At 35.7% G+C, this 13,850-nt stretch overlaps 1 protein-coding gene across 9 annotated transcripts in view; it reads left to right on the forward strand.

The window, feature by feature from the left end:
• The window catches only part of LOC106661667 (lysine-specific demethylase 3A-like), a 475,583-nt gene that overhangs the window by 135,247 nt on the left and 326,486 nt on the right, over positions 1-13,850 (forward strand). For all 9 annotated transcript variants that reach the window (XM_014385209.2, XM_014385207.2, XM_014385208.2 and 6 more), the window contains one exon: positions 10,038-10,123. In XM_014385209.2, the coding sequence (XP_014240695.1) occupies positions 10,038-10,123 (86 nt within the window). The remainder of the gene's footprint in view (positions 1-10,037; positions 10,124-13,850) is intronic.

The raw sequence follows: 13,850 nt of genomic DNA on the forward strand, positions 1-13,850 counted from the left end.
CTGTGTGTCAACAAGGTTCAGATTGTATGCCATTATAAGTAAGAAAGGTAAGAATGAATTTGACAAAAGTTTCCCCAAACGTTTATTGTATTTTACATCTAATGTTCTGGTTTATTTACTAAGGTTGGTGCTGTTAGGTTTAGTTTATAGGATTCTAAACCCTGTAAGGGTTCCTGAAGATCAAAGGTGTCGTTTCAGAGTTGCTACACCATTTTTGTGATTTTCCAAGCAACTTCGCGAAGTCGTTTCAAGTTTATCGTTTTTGTGCTTTTCGAAAATAATCGAAAACATTTAAAGTAGAACAATTTTAGAAAAAAAATCAGTTTTTTCCAAAAATCTATACCTACTTTGCCAAAACACGATAAGTCCATTTGCGACCATCTATCCATTGCAAATTCGATGTATTTATTGAAATAAAATACCTAATTATATTGTGACCAATCGACTTAAGTTCAAATATGGCGTGAAACGAAATTGATATTGATTGGGGAACCCCTCCCAAAATAAATAAATAAATAAAATTCTAAGAAAAATTATCAAATGAGGCAATTTCACTGCAATGTAGCCCAGCGAAAATATATTACAATGAAAAGTAAAGTTTAGCTTACTATATGTGTTTAAAATAAAAGTAAACCAGTTCAAAAATGAAATGCAACCGGTGTCCATAATCCATTCGGTACGTTATCAACATAACTTTATGAATTGAACATTAAAAAAATGTGTGGTGTTTAGTGACCGTTAGCCAATGATTATTGGGAGATCGCGAGATGCGGTCTGGTGTGACGTAGGTTTTAGAAAAACATTTTCTTTATCGTACCAACGTTTCAATCGTTATTGAGATCATCTTCAGGGCTCAATGTGTTTGTTTTCCGTGTACATATGTCATTCTTGTGTGTCGTGTTGAGTGTGCCCCCAGTGTGAGTTTGAGCCTTGAAGATGATCTCAATAAAGATCGAAACGTTGGCACGATAAATATTATGTTTTTCTAAAACCTACGTCACACCAGACCGCATCTCACGATCTCCAAATAATCATTAAAAAATTTATGAGTTAAACAGAAAATTAGGACAAGTAACATATTGCGCTTTTTAATATATTTTGTATTGGTGAAGATATTTAAATTTGGATATAATTTTTTTAAATGGATCTGCTAATTTATTATTGACTGATTTGATTAAACATAAGGCACTGCTAACTGAAGGTACTTTAATAATTATGTGTTTCATTATTAATGGAATTCAAATCCCTCGGTACCAGGAGTTCTATTTATAAAAACGTTAAACTCAGTTAATTTAGAATTTAAAGTTATCGAAGTTAAGTGAGGATATTTAAAATTTAATTATGTTAGGGTTTGTATAGATTATAGATTATAGATATTCAAAGCATTCGTCGTTTTTACCTATCTGGGCGAAAGACCTAAAATGAAATAGTTATCTGACCTCTGACTTCTGACCAATCCTCAAATAATTTTCCTTGTGAACCTGCATTTAGTTTTCTACTTATTTTGATATGATGTTTGTAAATGGTTTTTTCCATGATATAGTAAATAATAAAACAACCTCGGTCTTTTGTGTACAAAAAATGGCAAAAAAGGTATATTTTTATTAAAATTTAAGTTACATTTGCCATTTTATACAAACAAATAGTAATAGTAAAATTAGGTATAATATACAATACAAAATTGCTTACATTTTTTACGTAAATATTGTTAAAGAAAACATCATGATTGCAGGACTGTCCTTGTTACATTATCAATATATAATATGTATGATGATGAAGTGTTGAATAGCTGAAGTGGGTCCAATTCCCGGTGTTGACCGTCTTGTCTTCTACGTCCTGAATCCTCTGAATGATTATAGCCTTCTTTTAGAACATAATATATGATTTAATTTATACTTATTTTTTATATTTTAAAACTCTTATTTTTGTCAACAATAGGCTAATTCTGCCCTTTGTTTAGCGCCATAACAAATGATTGTATTTTTTATCAGGAACTTTAATCAAATGTATTCCGATAAAAACATTTTAAGTGAAAATTGAAGTGGGTCGATTTCATGTTCGGACTCCAAAACGGGCGGAAGACAACGGAAATAACTGGCGGAATAATTCTAGAAATAGAATTCGGTAAACGCTCTCGACCTGCTAATCCGACGGCAGTGCCAAGACGATTTCCTAATCCGATTTTCCTCGTTGGAAAAAGGAAAAGAGTTCTGGGTCAAATGATTCCCCCTTCTTTTTTTTCTCGGAGTGAACAAAGCCAGAACTTTCATAGAAAATTACTGGGACTGGGTTCAAGGCCCTTTGCCGCAACCCTTTCTTCCCCATCCTTTTTTTTACTACCCATATAAATTCGCATAACGACTGTCGACTCTTTGAAACAAAGGGCTGATTCCGCACTCGTGAGGTATTTCATAAAAGTCTTTATTGCCCCTTTTAGCTCAATATTAAATCCCAGCTTCGGGATTAACTTTTATTAAAACGCCCTGGGGTATTTTTCGCTTTGGGCCCAGATAATATTAATAACACTCAGAAAATGTAACATCTCTTTGATAGTTCAGTAAGTAAATATTAATATAGTGTCTTCTTACTAACTGATCCAAAGAATCTGCAATACATTACCGTACCCACCTACAAAATTGTGCTATCTTGGCTCTTTGTACGGAGTTTGTGGAAATTCCAAACTTTCTGGCTAAAGTTTTGACCAAGTTGGCTGGAAGGAAAGTTTAAACATCACACTCCCGTAAATCAAATTTTATAGAATTTTCTTGGGGTGACCCCATACCAGCGGACACCAAATTATTTTAATTTAAAAACGAGGAAAGGTGTTAAGTTTACTATAAACGGAAAGAATGTCTAGTTTATCGAAATGTTAAAGGACTGGCTAAAGTTCAACCATGCTCTCTACGAAAGAATATATCACATTTTCCGAAAAACTGGTATAAATAATAAAAAGAGCTTTAGAAGAGAAACATACCTCCTTTGTTATCTCTAATATATATACTTGTGCTATTGGCCGAGTTAAGCTAGAAAACGAGAACTCGAAACTTTTAGAAATAAAGGCTGGTATTTCCCTCGAAAGCGTCCTAGGACTAATTCTGAATCTGCTTTACACTACAGACCTGTAAAGCTATAGCAACGCAGATGGCTCTTGAGCCTTTATCAGCAGAAAAGTATTGAACATCGACAAAGCAAAGTGCTAAATATGAGCAACCTGATTGGCATGTGAATAAAAGAATGGAAAATTAAAGGTATGATGCTAAGCTCTCTTGGTGACCGCGATAGCCGATTGGTTAGCGTTCACATAAACCCCGCGGTCGTTGGTTCGATCTCAACGTCGCCCTTCGAATTTTCCATCCACCAAAAAAACCTCATTTATAACCATATCTTCAAACCGATCTGGATCTATGGCATAGAATAATGGGGGTAAGAGAATTTTTACGTCTACTTTTAATGACAACACAATTGCCATTGAAAATAGACCTAAATATTCTGTTATCCATTGACTAATGACTTTCTCTGATGTAATTTTTATATTATCATTATATCTTAGCCCAGAGGAAGGTCAAATATAAACCGTCTGGCTGATTAACCACAATCCTGATACACTTTACTTTCTAAATTAAAAATTTGCTGGTCAATAACATCGACGTCATAAAATTATGAATGGAAAACCCTATTACGAAGTTCCTTGCTAAATTTGTGCGAAGTTGGCATAGTAGAAGAAACTTTCATGTCTTACTAAAAAACCAAGTAGATTTCATACAACTGAATTCACATTGATAATAAATAAATTAATAATACAAAAATGTTTGTAAAACAGTAGAAGAGGAAAACTTTTTTTTTGTACAGGTGTTCAAATAATAGTTAATTTCAACTATGCTTATTATTGTATAATTACAATAAATCTAGTTTTGCGCAAATTTACGCAAGAATCAATTTGATCGACACATTTATGCATCCTTCACTACATAATTAATACCAAATTCATGATTTGGTCGTTTCCGATGATTCAGGTGATCTCCTCGCTATGTATATGACACACACATTTCAAAATTATTATAGTGTCTTTCTTACGTATTTAGCTTTGTTAGACTGTGAAACAAAGTGGAATCTCCCAATACAAAATTTAGAGAAAAGAAAAAGGGTGGTCGGTAGCAGAGAGATAGAAAGACGCATATGACGGAGAGTCGATATTTTGTTAGGATTGGCCTTCCTTGTGAATACGTCATTGAGGCTGTAATAATGTTATACATGGCTTCACATTTCATAACAACGTATGTAAACAATGTTTGTAAATCGCAGGCCCTGAAGGTGATCTCAATAAAGATCGAAACGTTGGCACGATAAAGAAAATGTTTTTCTGAAACCTACATCACACCAGACCGCATCTCACGATTTCTAAATAAATTTCATAACAACGTTTATTAACTATAATCCACGAAGGATGTATCGAAGCCGAAACCAGACACTTCCCCTCTAAAGCACGCTCATTACATAAAAATCTAACAAAGGTCTAGCCCAGTTATCCTTGCAACTAACTGACTCCTGAGTCCTGACTATTCTTTGAGGGCACTACGTGAGGCTTTCTTCCCCATGGTAGCTACTACCCTCTGGTTTCATTATATTGCATTACTTTGAAGGGGATTAGCAAGCGTCCAAGGAAGACACGAAATGTATTATTTCGACCTCTACACATCTTCATTGTAATGCTTCAAAGCAGTTAATAAACAGCTAATTATTAATTGATTACACAAACAATTAATTAGCTATACAAAGAAATAGTCTTCTCTCGCCATATATATTACTACAACTAGTATATAACATATGTGTACAAAAAGAATATGAGACAGAAGAGTGGAGGCAGGTACACCACAATCGATTTCATAATAAAATTAAATGATAATGTGGTTGTTTATATTCTTCAGGTACTCGTATATAATATTATAATGTTGTATTAGAGGTGGAGTATGTTAGTCATTCGTTTTAGACGTTTTGCTCTAAGTTGTAAATATTTCTATACGATACTATTAGGCATGTGAATGTATAAAATATACACGAGGTAATTTATAGCCGTTTTTTATTTAATGTCTCTTCCATCTTTAATCTCGGCTAGCCAATACGTGTGGAATTCATGAAACGATCTTAGGAATAATCTGCACATGGGCTTAATTATTTTCTTTAAGGATTTTATAATTCGTCCAAGCGCGGTGTCGGTATTACCAGCGAGAGAACAATCCCGCGGATGTGCGTCCGCGAAGGAAGACAAATGTGAAATAAGGGTTTCTATTTCTAGGATCGTGCGAGGGGCGTATTTGTGTGAGAGGCATCTGTTATTTCCCCACGCCGAGATTGTTAGGGGTCCGGGAAGCAAGGGCCGCACCATAGCTGGAAGAGTCAAGGGGGAAATAAAGGCGCGTCTTCCCTCAAGGGCTGCGGGAGGGATAAATGCCGGTGGCGTGTGTGCTTCGTGTGGGAGTGGTTGAATCGATGCCAAACGACGGAAATAGAAAAACATGATATGTGCAGAATCGACGAGGGTTGGCACCACGCGGTCTGTCCTCCTGCGTATGTACATGTACTTTTTCAGGCGTGCCTCTTTGACCTTATGGGACCGGTTTGACCGTCGCATTTTCCCATTTACAACACCTTCCCATACCGTCAATTTGATAACCCTGAATCACTAGAAAATGATTATATTCATAGATTCTTAGACCTCTTCCAATAAGCCATTTCCAATTTAGACAAAAATACTTTGCCCACCAAAAAAACCTAGCACCGACAAAATGGCCAACTTTGTAAATTCATATTTTTCGTGTACTTTCTTTTTATAAGTTAATCATTCTCAACCTGACAAAACACAGGACTTCATTTTTCTCACATGATAGGTATCTTCTGTCAGGCTTTTAGCAGACTTGGTAGAGTTAAAATTTGATCTAAGAACTTTTTTACTGCAAAATACTAATATAAATTTATATTAATTTTATTGCACTTCAATATATTATTGTTGAGTAACATGTGTATCTAGGTTGCAAATTACAACATAGTTACCTCCTGAAATGGAAGTAATTATTATGTTGGAAAATTAAGCGTGAAAACGTATCTAGTCGGCAAGTTCTCACTGACTATAAATATTAATTGAAAACGTCAATTTAGTAATTTTTCGAGTACGTGAGATGTTTTGATATGTGGAGTAGTGCAAAAATCTGTACTGTTCAAACAGTAATTAAATAAAACCAGTACACCACGTGATCCTGCTGTAGCTCTTTAATACTTGATAAATATTAACTCCTTATTACAAGATCTTCTCTAAATAAGATAATTTCTTGCTAAATGAAACTTTAATTGTATAAATTGTCTATTTTTTTCTCATTTTTATTTCAGGTATTTTCGGAGACTCATGCTATTCGTTAGGGCTAATTACCTCCCCCAGTGCAGGGATGAAACTTCGCGAATTATTCAAGGAGTTTCTTTTCTTAACTTTTTTTTGTAAAAATTAGGCTCAATATCAAAACTAGATTGTGCGGTAGGTGAGTTTCAAATGAAAAAAAATTGCGGGAGGGGGGAAATAATTTGTCGAACTTTCCGGCGTCAACTTTTAGCCCCGGGGGCGGCGAGGGAACGGAACTTGTTGCGAGATAAAAGGTGGAAATATTAATGATTTTCAATGCAAGACTTGAAATAAAAGAAAAGCAGGGTGGCTTAAAATAAAAATCTCTCTTTATTCAATGCCATTCCACAAAATGATAAAAAATATAGTAATTTGGTATTTCTTTATTACAACGCAATAAAGATCAGCAAATAGTCCTTCATTATCGCTATTATTTATATGTTCCGAAGCCTGTCCAGTCTCGCTACTAACCACAACAACCATGTAAAAGTTCATTTAAAAACTACATAATTTTCTATAAAAACTACGTAATTTCCTGGTTGATTTGTGTATGACTATTTTGGCTGGAGTTCTTTAAAGTACAACCCGAAGTAAGAGTTGACGTTTTTGTTACAGGTACAGTTAGGTTATATTTTGTTTGTACTATTGTTCATGGGAATATAAGTTGGCAGAAAGAATTGCAATGACACCGGCGTATGTTAGGATAATGGTGTTGGGATGGGAAAGGATGCCAGTAGTGTATACTGACTACAGTATCGGACCAATGACGCTACCCTGAGCGACGCCCATGTTCGCCTTTTTCAAAGGAGAGTCAATAGATCCGACCTATATTCAAAAGCACCTGTTAGCCAGATAGGACTAACGATGAAGATGTATGTAGAGGGTAGGATATCCTTGAGTATTCTCTTGGTTCTTGTTCGATATCGAGGAAGAACCCCCCCCCCCCCCCAAACAATTTCTTCTCAAGGGAATTTAATTAGTTAACTATAAGACATGTTAGTGTTTTTATTTCTTGCATTTTGATAACAAATTTGATTGTGAAATGAGTAGTTTAAAAATTGTTTAATAGACCTAACAAAGTTGTACATGATGCGAAATCAGGGACATAAGCAGGGTGAGGCAAGACTAATTTGCCGACCTGCAGATACGTTTCCTGGTTATACTGGAGTCCTTTTGGCAAAATAAACTCGCTTTTTAAAGCCAAAGAATCATCACCTATTAAGATCAAACTGCAAATTCGCTTAATTCCATCAAAAATTAACGATGGTTTTCAGGATCGATACTGATTTGGTAGGTTCATTCGAATCGAGGTTAAATTTGCCCATCGTCCAAATTCCAGGTTCATCACCACCTAGACCATACGAATAAGTGTTACAATTTGACACATTCTTTATTCTTTACCCTTGGTCTTTGATGACGACGATGATGGAGATTGGGAGGTGGGGGTTTTATGTTCCCCAAGCACAGCAGCCTTCTGGCTTATTGACTGTTTCCTAGTTCCTTAGTTTAGTACATTACTCTCTTAGACTCGATCCTTATATTAACATATATTAGGTCATTGACTGTTGTTGCCTCATTTCCTTTTCCAGGATGTTGTTTGTATCCCAAGTCGTGCCACCATTGAGTGGTTGCTTCGCATGGTGATATTTGGTGGGTGTTTTCTCCTACTCATGGCATAACCTACAATGGGGTCATTGAATTATATCCATTTTATGTGTTTTCTCAGGAGCCAGTGATCGGTTTATAGCCTTATTGATACCCTGTCTAACTATAGCAGGGCGTTTGCCAGCTTTGGCGAGGTTTCTTTAATCATGACTCATGATGGCTACTGTCATGACATGAGGTTAAAACCACTTTTTTTCCCGAGGGTTTGCAACAGCTGAGGTCATATCAACCCTCGGGGTGCCGGTGTTTTTTGAAAAAAAAAGCCTATTTGTAAGTATGTCGGGTTCGAATGCAGGACCGCTGGATTCAAACCCGGGACCTTTACATTACAGTGATGGGCGCCGTGTCAACACCTAAACCGTTGCGGCCACCGACGCCCCTCTAAAAAAATTCACTTTAAGAAAGCAATTTCCAATGGCGGTTGAAACCCTATTAGTGACCGATAAACCATTTTTTAACAAATTTCTTTAACTTCTTATACATTTTGCTCAAAAGTATAGTTAAAGATTTTTCAAATGCTAAAACCTTTATAAATAAAATATTTTTTTAAATTTGATTATGGGTCTTTTAATTAAATGATCGGAAATGGCAGAGAAAAAAATATTGATTCAAAAGGCCTTTCCTGCCTTTCGATATGTAAAAATTACACATTGTATCAAATTATTTATGATTTTTATTGAGCCTAAGGTTATGGGTCCGATTCCCGCTCGTGACACTAGCTTTTTCAACTCAAGCAAGACCTTAGATAAGAAGTATAATTAATTTAAATAATTAATACGGTCAGTTATGGCTACTAAATACATATATGGATTGTATCAAATGTTCAACGTGACCGAGGAATGAATAAGACTTTCCTAATTATTTTCATCCCCATCCTTGAACGGGTTTTGCCCTTTCTCCCTGCATGCGTCACATTAGCATACGGGCCTTTTAAAAATGCTAATTTGAAAACAGGTCTCGAATCTCGATTTCATTATGCGATTATCTAATAGTGACCTTTGTTTACGCTCCAACTATTTACAGCTCGTTGGCAGACGCCGAGCCCAAAGGGGAATTTAAAAACACCTCCTGTTTTTCTGGCCTTGTATAATTTTTCCATTTGTCTTTTCGAATGACGATTGTTTTGGAGCCGCATGCCGGCTTATGGACTTATTTTAAATTTCCGTTTAGCCGCAATTCACGAGCTACGTGTTATTACTTATTATTCAAGGTTTAATATTATTTATATTGGGTCGTAGGCGAGTTGGAATCTACAAACAGACCATATGAATAGAAAAATTTGTTTTGTTTAGTTTCAACAGGTTTAATGGTTCAACCTTTTTGTCCGGAAAAGGTCAGAAGTTTTCAAATTCCTTATACCCGTTTTTAGTATTTATATTACCATTTGGTAAACAATCCTGGCATAATATGGTAAAAAAATTCCCAGTTTGTAAAGTAACTAGATTTTGCCTGAAACCAATGATAGGTTAAAATTATATAAATAAAATATAACCGCTACAAATTATTCTTATTTAAATGTGTGGTGATTAGTGACCGTTAATCGATTATTATTCAGAAATCGTGAGATGCGGTCTGGTGTGATGTAGGTTTCAGAAAAACATTTTCTTTATCGTGCCAACGTTTCGATCTTTATTGAGATCATCTTCAGGGCCTGCGATTTACAAACATTGTTTAAATTTAACAAATACATGTTTTCCACATCCTACATGTATTTGTTAAATGTAAACAATGTTTGTAAATCCCAGGCCCTGAAGATGATCTCAATAAAGATCGAAACGTTGGCACGATAAAGAAAATGTTTTTCTGAAACCTACATCACACCAGACCGCATCTCATGATTTCTGAATAATCATTCTTATTTAACTTGAACCTGTGAAGAGCATGTATCAAAAGGTTAAACTTGAAAACCAAAAATATTTTACTTTTTTTTTTATTTATAAATATGTATTAAACAATTCTTAAACAATATTAACCATTGTTTCAGTCGTGGAGTCGATCATGAAAGGAGAAGACGTCGGGATGACCCCGAGGAGGTCGCGGTCCAACTTCATGCTTCACCATCGGACAATCGTGAGTACAATAAATCTTTACAAAACTGGGCGTCGTAAAGGGAGTGTCTCCAATAACAAAAATTAATAAATAATAATAAAAAGCAACATCGCCCGGACATCCCTTTTCTTAAAAGAAAACTAAAAGAAAAAAGAAAATTACACCTTTTGAAAAGGCTGCCGTTTTATATCCACCCTGGTCGGTTTAACTGCCATGCAATTCGGAAAAAAATGTATAAAACCCAATCTATCAAATAAAAGCTTAAAATAAAATGCGCTTATGGACCAGATGGCCTTGCTTTCTTAATAAGAAACGGGATAGATATTAAGCAAATCTTAAAAGGGCAGTTTGACACTTAACTCCTCACCTTTCTTCATATATTTGTGTGAGTGTGCAAATTTTTTATGTGAAGTTTGTGGTCATGCAGATTACATAAAACCCTTTTTCTTTACTGTGGCTTGCACGATGTGGTAACTAAACCCACGTTTGCGATTTCATTTCCAATCACTACATTTATGTTAAAGCTTATGAAGCTTTATTTACTGACAAGCGAATCGATTGATCTTATGTTCTTCAAGATGGAAGTACAAGGTTGTTAATGACATACGAATAAATTGGAAAAAAAGAAGACTAACTTGAGAAAACGACTAACGTTCTTATGGATAAGGGCAAACTAGGAAGTTTGTTGCGTTGTTCGCCAACAGGTGATAATTGGCCTTCCTCGACTGGCTGAATGTAGATGTCTCCGTTGGGCGTCGCTCGTCCATCCTCCCGTGACTCAGCAAGCAATCCTTGTTGTATTTATGCCCTTCTCTCGGGTAACGACCGGTTTATTCTGTTCAGTTTGCGTTTATCTTGTTTTTTACGAGCCGTGCAAGCGGGGGCTCGACGTCATTTCCACACGCCGTTAGTTCACCTTCCTCCATTGGAGAGTCCATAAATCAGCCGCGTGGGTAAAAAAATCGATGGACACAGTTTCTTCCTCCTTACGAGTGAGAAATACACGATAGTTTTACCGTATAAATATGTCAAAGACTATCATCAGATAAAAGTATTTTCAATCTTTTAAAACAGTAGTGAAATAATTTGAGCGAGAGTCCATATCATAAACAGGATAGTCACCTAAAATGCCTCGATTTGTTCCCTCACAGCATGCGTTTTTATGCTGTTACTCTATTGAATTGTCATGGACTCGGAAACAGTTTTCCTTTCTTTTTAAGATACTGTTATACAAAATTTTTATCCTGGTGTCTTGCCAGTGGTCGAGGTCTACTACCTTTCGCTGATCCAATTTTTTGCATGGGTTTTCGACTTCGTCCCTGGGATGAGTCCCTTCAATACTGGTAGCCACTAGAATTTACGAGGCTATAAAACCGAAAGCCCCTCGGCCACAGTTGTAAACAGAAAAGGTTATGAACTAAACAGAGATAACAAAGACGGATACGCACTTTAACATGAGAACAATAGCCGCGAGGCCGTTCTGCAGAGAGTTGTAGTTGTTATTCCAACAATGAGGCTCTTTCGGCTCGTTACGCTTCCGACAAACGGTGGATGAATATTTATGGATTAGGATGCTATAAATTTCAACTTAGCCGTTTGTAAACAATATTGTCTGGTTGCGTAATAAATATTTTAGAGGAATTGAAATTCTCCATTATTGCCTTAGCATTCTCTAGTTGATTGTTTTCTTAATTCTACATAGAAAAAAAATCTCTGTTGATTGATAAAGTGTAAGGAACAGCTGATTAATGCGTTTGGACAGAGGGAACGTCCACAAAATGTTATTACTCCCTAGCAAATATAGGTTTTCTTGTTTGTATTAACAATCAAATTTAGTGAGTTTCTATTATTTCTGTCTGTCTGTTTTTTCCCCTGAACAATTTTCAACCCTATACACCCTAGACGGTTTGGTCAATAGACCGCCAGGATTTGTATTATAGTTTTCCCAGTAGAACTCCGCTTTTACTGTTATTCGGGTTTTTCTCTTTCCTCTCTTTAACCTAAATATTTGCCTTCTATCAGAGCAAACAATCTGGTATTAAATAAAGAATCGGCTCTTGTTTTTATTATTTGTTTTCCTTATTGAAACTGTTGATTCGATATTGGCTTAGAAATGCAGGAAATGATTTTTTTTTTCAACTCCTAGTTTCAGTTTAAACCTATAAATTGAAACTCATCACTTGGTTAATAAAGCGTAGGTTAGCGGCGTGAAAATTGAAAGTAAAACGTAATAAATAACACACGTTCCTGGTCAAAGTCCAAAGCCGTTTTTCATCGGTGCAGAAAGGGGCTACCACCTCCGGTCGGCAATTCAACAGAAGTGCACGAAAGGTGGGATGAGTTATCGTCCTGGTTGGGCATGATCGGACGTAAATAGAGGCGGAATGTGCGGGCCGAACAAGCGAGACTGGACGGACGAGACCAAGGTTCCGCCGAGTACGCGAGACCCGGTCACGTCACGGATCCGGTTCCAAAATAAGAAAATAGAACGTCACGTTCCATTACGTGACTCCGGTCCAAAATACATAATCGATCCGTAATTAAATTTTGGCCGGGAGCCTCACGACATTTTCGAACCGTTTCGACATTGTTCTTTCTCCGACAATCCCTGATAATAAAAAGGCAATGACTTTTTTGTTTTTTATTATGAGGATAAAATATATTGTACGCAGATAGGATAATTACATATAGCGGTACGAATGAAACCTGGCCTACTAATCAAATTCCTTCATGAAAGAGGACTCAACGATGTGCTATAGGATCTTAAAGGGCGCAGTAGTAAAATACACCCTGACTAATTCATCTACAACTACTACAGTACGAATATGCGACAACCTTTTGTTAAGGGACGGTGATGATGTCACTACTTTTGTCCCCTTTTTATCATTAGATAACACAGCTGTTTGTTCATTATTTTATTTTTTGTATTCTGTCATAAAAATATTTCTTTATTTTGAACCCATTATGTTTAGTGGTCAGATTGACCAAATTATTTTGTTCAATTAATTAGTCTTTTTATGTAAGGTCTTGGTTGAAATGAAAAGTTTATTTTTGTACGTTTTGGGCTCATTGGCCCACCATCAATCTTAATCTCCATACAACGGACTACAACCATAATAAAAGTGAAAAAACGTGATATGATAATCCAGTTAAACAGGTGTTGCATTATTTTTCCTTTTTTTAAATCTTATTATTATTATTTATTTGTTATTGCGACGTTTTTGGGAAATCGCCTAGGCATGTGAAATTTTATTTTTTGTTTAGTTTCTTATGAACAAAAAAATTTAATCTCTAGGATAGCTGTATTCGAATTAAAGCGTGATTATTTCAAATCAGTTTTTGAGTGTATTTTATTTAGGGTGGCCCCTAAGTATAGGTGTTAAAAACATAGAAAATACCGGTGCAATTTTAACTGTCCTGTAATCGGAGGTTCCCTAAACGTAGAAGTCCCTCATCGCAGGTTTCATTATATTTCCCAAAGACAACTGTTCATATCACGGAAAAATCATTTTAATAGAATCATTAAAATAACCATTATAAAATCATTCTAAAAATAAAAGAATCCACGTTACGAAGACCAGAAGAAAGACTCTTTCTGGAATTTTACATTAATTTTACACATTTCTTCGTTATTATTTAAGTAAAAGTGCTTGTTTCCCTTATGTTTAAGTCAGTTAGATTGAATGGGATAAATTAGTGCCATAATTGTAAACATTTCCATCTTTAGGTTTTCCAAGGAAATCTTATT

The sequence above is a fragment of the Cimex lectularius genome, unplaced genomic scaffold (assembly GCF_000648675.2).
Source record: "Cimex lectularius strain Harlan isolate CLEC.00 unplaced genomic scaffold, Clec_2.1 scaffold59, whole genome shotgun sequence".
Lineage (NCBI taxonomy): Eukaryota > Metazoa > Arthropoda > Insecta > Hemiptera > Cimicidae > Cimex > Cimex lectularius.